The following is a 6,316-nucleotide window of genomic DNA, read 5'->3' as shown; positions in this document are numbered from 1 at the left end:
ATGCCAGAACTGGAGGCCATTCGAGAGGTATGGCTGCATCATTGGAGCAGGTTTTGCTTCCTATCAGACCTGATCCAGTTTTTCACCCAGATAGGACAAATGTGCAATCTGGGCAATCTCATCATGAGTGGCATCCCCTCGAACTTCCCTGCTGATTGTTTCTCCCTGATGAATCCCCTGGACCACCTTCAAAAGCTACACCTCATCTTTGGTTGTCTCTCAGGCCAGCTAAATAAGATGCTCAAGTGAGTGTACATTAAATCCCACTGGAGAGATAAGGCCAGGATTCCTGAACACTCCTGCAATGTCACATCAGAGACCAAACAAGCTTGACCTTCCCTTCCCTAAATACCTACAGAGTCACTTATGGGCACAGACTTTAAGATTGGTGTCCTGGACCAACAAGTGGCTGGTGATTTTATAGAAAAAAAAAATACGTGTCTGAAATTGGCACTTTGTCCATGCATCCATTCATGCACTTGGTCACATCAAACATATGGATAAGAATGGGAGATAAAACTCAAAAGAAAGCAATCAAGTGAAATAAGTCAGGCACAAAAACACAAATACTCCCTGTTCTCATCTATATGTGGAAGCTAAAAATTGACCTTAAAGAAATAGAGAATAGGGAGCTGGAACTGTGGCTCAGGGGTAGAGCACTCGCCTAGCATGTGTGAGGCACTATGTCCAAGCCTCAGCACCACATAAAGATAAACAAAGGTATTTTCCATCTACAACTAAACAATAAATATATATTTTTAAAAAAAGAAATGGAGAATAGAATAGTGGGAAGAGGCTGGTAAGGTGTGGAGGAGGGAGGGATGGAGAGAGTTTGGTTAATGGGTACAAGGATACAGTATATAAGAGGAATAACTTCTAACATTCTATAACACAACAGGGATAATTATGGTTGATGACAATTCATTAAATATTTTTAAATAGCTAGTAGAGAAGATTTTGAATGTTTCCAACACAAAGAAGGTGATAGATATGCCACTCACCCTGATCTGATCAGTAAACATGGTATACATGTTTTGAAATATCACCATATACCTATAAATGTGTATAATTACTATATGTTAGTTAAAAATTAAAATATATCTTTAAAAGTCAGACAGGAGGCTGGGGTTGTGACTCAGCGATAGAGTGCTCACCTAGCACATGTGAGGCCCTGGGTTAGAGCCTCAGCACCACATATAAATTTTTTAAAAAGTATTGTGTCCAACTACAACTAAAATAAATAAATAAATAAATAAAGTCAAACAGGTCTCAGCTCCTTGAAGCTTACATAGAGAAGTATGAATAGGGATAGTAAATTGTGAGGGTAGCATTGAAAGGAGTTAATTGCCCCCACAACATCTAAGCACAGCTGATTTTTTTGTTCCTCTCATTTATGTCTCATAGACTTCTCCATGCCCTTTCCTGGAATAGGGTTTTTTTCTCCTGGAGCCCAGTAATTAGGCAAATAGAAACGTGGAAAATAACTTACCAACCCTTCCACCACGTAAAATCCTAATTCTCTCCATATGTTAAGGGCTATATATAAATTTCAATAATTCCTGCAACAATTTATGGAGCAAGAGTGATGACTGTGCTTATATGGCTTATTAGGAAGCTGAGACTGTGAGAGGTCAGTGCACCTGATACCATTCTCTGAAATATAAGGATGATTCTTTTGGGAATAGGAAACTGTTTCACTCTAAACTCTGATCCTGAGCAGTACAAACAACCTGAAAATCAAAGCTGACATCAAAACTCCCAGCTTTGATGTAGTTGATTTAGGAAAAATGAAAATTTCCTAAGCTATATTTCTGTCATTTCTCAAATGTATCTCAATATCCAAGGAGTAACTTTATCTGTCTTTTCACAGTGGCCTGCAGAAACCATTGGAGACCCTGGTGATTAATGGATGCAGGCTTACTGAGAATGACATCACCTACTTATCCCAGAGCATTCGTGCCACACGCCTCAAGGAGTTGATCCTGTGTAGCAATAACCTGTCCCAAATGGTTCCTGGACCCCTAGAGGTCCTGCTGGGTGAGGTATCAGGCACTCTGCAACACCTGAATTTGAGAAGCTGCAGGTTGAAGGAAGCCCAGCTCAGAGCCCTTCTGCCCACCCATGCTGCTGCACCAAACTCCACTCCCTTGTCTTCTATGATAATGTCATCTCCATGTCGGGCATACTGAATGTGCTTCAGCACTTAGCTGAAGGAGCTAAAGTGTGTACATTACCCTGTCCCTGCTGAATGCATTGTGTACTTGGATCAATTCAGGTGCGAGAACCTCAATAGAGTGGAACTTGACTGCATGCACACCAAGTTGCAGGAGATGTTGCAAACACTACAGCAGGATGACATGGAGTTGACTAATTCTACTTCCATAGTCTGACTTAGAAAAAAAAGGGGAACAGCTGTGGGTCTTGTAGCTGTGCCAATGAAGTTCCTGAACAAGTGGTATAATTAGAAAAATTATTTTAAAAAGAAACATAAAGATGAACACTCTGGTGGTGACCACTATCCTGGATGGAGCTGGGGCTCTGTTGTTCATAAAATCGACAGGCAGTGGTGGGCTGCCGCAGTCTGGCTGGGCACAATCAGGAGCCACTTGTCAAAAGAAACTAACTTTATTTTTAGAACCACACACGCCAAACAAAACAGCCTCTCAGGAAAAACCCTCAGAGCCTCAACTGCCACCACCGGCTTTCCACAAGCCTCTCTCTCCCACACAAGCTTCTCTCCACCTCCCACAATCCTCCTGCTCTTGAGGCTGATTGGCTGGGTCACGTGGGCGGAGCCAAAAAAGTCCCCCAATGAGCAGCTCAGTGGTCTGAAAGGGCAGGGAAACAGCCCAATGAGCATCACCGCAGAGGAGCCAATCAGCTAGATGTTGCTGGGGCCGCTGTGAGCCAATCATCAGCCGGCAGCTGGAAGTTTGCTGGCAGCTGGAAGTTTGCTGGGGCCCCTTCGGCTGTGGCTCTCAACATCTCCCCCTCTCTGTTTAAACAACAAGCATGTGGCTTAGGGACCGTGCCTGCCTTAGGTTGTCCAATAGTACATATGGTCCTTTGGTACCATTGCAATTGGATCTTACCCGTCACTGACTACCGGTCCAGTATACAGCCACACCTGTGGAGAGGTCTTTGTACCAGCGGGGGGGGGGGGGTGAGGTTCTTTGCCTCACCTCTGTTGGCCCCCAAATTTTAGCTGGACGATCATGACAAGCAGAAGGGAGGAAGATACACCAAGCCAATTGACGGCTCCTTTTGGAAAAATTGTACCACCAATGACATCATCAGCAAAAATACCCCAACACTACCACAAGTCGCTGCACCAACAGATAGTTCACAATGCATACAGGTGAGCTCACAATGTGTCCAGGCAAGTTCTGCAAGCAGTTCAGTGATGGCTATTGTAGAAGCTGTAGATTGGTTTTATCTTTGACTTCACCAGCACTGGGATGAAGATAGGAATTCTGGCAATAATGGCTAAAGAAAAAATTATGTAACATTACAGAAGGCATTAAAAGAAAACAATTTTCTTAACAATTTACATTGTCTTCACCGGCACTGGGATGAAGATAGGAATTCTGGCAATAATGGCTAAAGAAAAAATTATGTAACATTACAGAAGGCACTAAAAGAAAACAATTTTCTTAGCAATTTACATTATCTTTAAGAGAATTATTAAATATAATGAAAAGGAAAGGTGAAAGTAAACAAACAGATCTGTTAACCTTCTTTTTTGTTTACATATTAAAACAATCCTCAACAGTTGTTCATCCAATTTAAATTAAACCATATAAATCACGTGAAAAAAAAATATTTGGATCCATTTTATCATGAGCGCTCATCATATATGATATATGGACATACATACATTCAAACATATAACACAAAACACAAGTGTGCACACATAATATAATACATACAACACATAACATTATAGTAAAGGCCTTATAACTTTTTACAGGTGAAATCTCCATTGCAATGTTTAAAAACTCTATAGTCAAAAAATAGAACTGATCAGCAAAACATTAACCTAGGTCTGTATGAGCTCAAAAAACAAAATAGAACTTCATGATATGGCAAAGGGCAATAATAAAATAGATATTGAAAAAAGCATCCTGGTTCTGTTGCAGATGTAAGAATAGCCAAACTGGAGTTTTGGATATCAGTTGTTATGGATTTGAGCCAAATCATCTTCTTTTTGGTCTGTAGAAATCGCTTTAGTTAATCTTTCTGGAATCCAAATCGGCTGCTGTTCTCCCTGTGGAAACACATAAACAGACCCCCGACTCCAGACAATCACTGGGTCAGGACCTTGGTTAATCTCTCTGGAATCCAAATCGGCTGCTGTTCTCCCTGTGGAAACACACAAACAGACCCCCGACTCCAGACAATTATTGGGTCAGGACCTTTCCATTGTCCTGTTAGAATATCCTTCCAAAGTACCTTGGGCTTATGCACATTTTTTGGACACATATGCCTTTCCGCAGCACTAAGTCCTGATGAATCCAAATTTAAAAAGTTTAGAGTAAAAAGGGTTATTTTAAGTTTATCTTTGGGGAATATATACCCCTTCCCAATTCCTTCTTTTTGCTTTAATAAGTACATTTTAATAGTTTGATGAGCTCTTTCAACTATGCCTTGTCCCTGTGGATTGTATGGGATTCCTGTTATATGAGTAATGCCAAATGTTGAGCAAAATTGTTTAAAAGAGGTAGAAGAATAACCAGGGGCATTATCTGTTTTTAACTGTTTTGGAACACCCACAGTGGCAAAAGTTTGTAAGCAATGATCTATAACATCTTTAGTTTTTTCTCCGGCATGAAGGGAGCCCATCAAAAATCCAGAAGAAGTATCAACTGTAACATGCAAATATTTTAATTTTCCAAATTCTGGCAAGTGTGTGACGTCCATCTGCCAAATATGGTTAGGTATCAATCCTCTAGGATTGACTCCAAGATTAACTTGTGGTAAAAAGGTCACACAATTTTGACATTGTTTTATTATTTGTCTAGCTTGTTCCTTAGTTATTTTAAAGCGCTTTTGTAAAGTATTAGCATTGACATGGAACTTTTTATGAAAATTTATAGCTTCTTCTAGTGTAGAGAAAATATGTATGTCATGTGTAGTTTTATCTGCTAAATCATTGCCCAAACTAAGGGCTCCAGGCAATCCTGTATGTGCCCTGATATGTCCTATAAAGAATGGATCTTTTCTGTCCCAGATTAGACTTTGTATAGTGGAAAGCAAAGAGAAAACAGTAGAAGAAGGGGAAATCCTACCAGCATCTTCAAGAGATACTATAGCATTAACTACATACTGACTATCAGAAAATAAATTAAATACAGAATCTTTAAACATCACAAAAGCTTGTAAAACTGCATTAAGCTCTACCTTTTGAGCTGATTGTTTGGGTACTAAAAATGTAAAAGTTTGATCAGGGGTAACTACTGCTGCTGTACCATTATTTGACCCATCAGTGAATATATTTGGAGCATTCATGATAGGTGTTTTTCTTGTCATTATTTGAAAAATTACAGGATGCAATGACCAAAAAGACAATAAAGGATTAGATGGTAAGTGGTTATCAAATGAAACATTAGATTTGCACATGATTACTGCCCAAGTGTTTAACTCATTAGCTAACTCATCAATTTGATTCATAGTATATGGAGTAATAATTTTATTGGGAGGAATTCCAAACACTCCCTTTGCTGCTTTTATTCCTTTGAGTATTAATTGTCCTACAGCCTCAGGATACCTAGTAAGAATAGTGTTAGGAGAATAAGATAAATGTATCCATAATAATGGACCTTCTTGCCAAAATACTCCTGTAGGAATATTTTTTGTTGGTAGTACAATAAATAATAAAGGCAAACTTATATCAATTCTATCCAAATGCATATTTTCCATATATGTTTCAATGATTTTTAATGCCTTTCTTGCTTCAGGCGTTAACATTTGGGGTGAATTTGGATCTGATGGACCTTTTAGGATATCAAATAAAGGTCCCAACTCTCCTGTTGGTATACCTAAATAAGGCCTTATCCAATTTATGTCTCCTAATAACTTTTGAAAGTCATTAAGTGATTTGAGTTGATCTACTCATATTTGAATTTTTGGTGGACGGACCATGGTTGAGGATAATAGAACTCCTAAATAATTAATTGGAAAATTTAATTGTATTTTATCTATTGCTATCTCTAGATTATAATTTTTTAATAAGTTTGTAAGTGTGGCATAACATTCTAGCAATGTGTTTTTATCTTTGTGTGCTAATAATACATCATCCATATAGTGAAATATTTGT

The 6,316-nt window shown here is 38.9% G+C and overlaps 1 protein-coding gene across 1 annotated transcript in view; it reads left to right on the top strand.

Annotated features, from left to right (window-relative positions):
• Prame (PRAME nuclear receptor transcriptional regulator) overlaps positions 1-6,316 on the top strand; it is a 43,102-nt gene continuing 36,786 nt past the window's right edge. The window contains exons 1-2 of the mRNA XM_071613939.1: positions 1-245; positions 1,871-2,083. Coding sequence (XP_071470040.1) covers positions 1-245; positions 1,871-2,083 — 458 coding nt within the window. The remainder of the gene's footprint in view (positions 246-1,870; positions 2,084-6,316) is intronic.

Source organism: Marmota flaviventris, chromosome 1, assembly GCF_047511675.1.
Source record: "Marmota flaviventris isolate mMarFla1 chromosome 1, mMarFla1.hap1, whole genome shotgun sequence".
NCBI classification, from domain to species: domain Eukaryota; kingdom Metazoa; phylum Chordata; class Mammalia; order Rodentia; family Sciuridae; genus Marmota; species Marmota flaviventris.
This window is presented reverse-complemented; position numbering and strand designations above follow the sequence as displayed.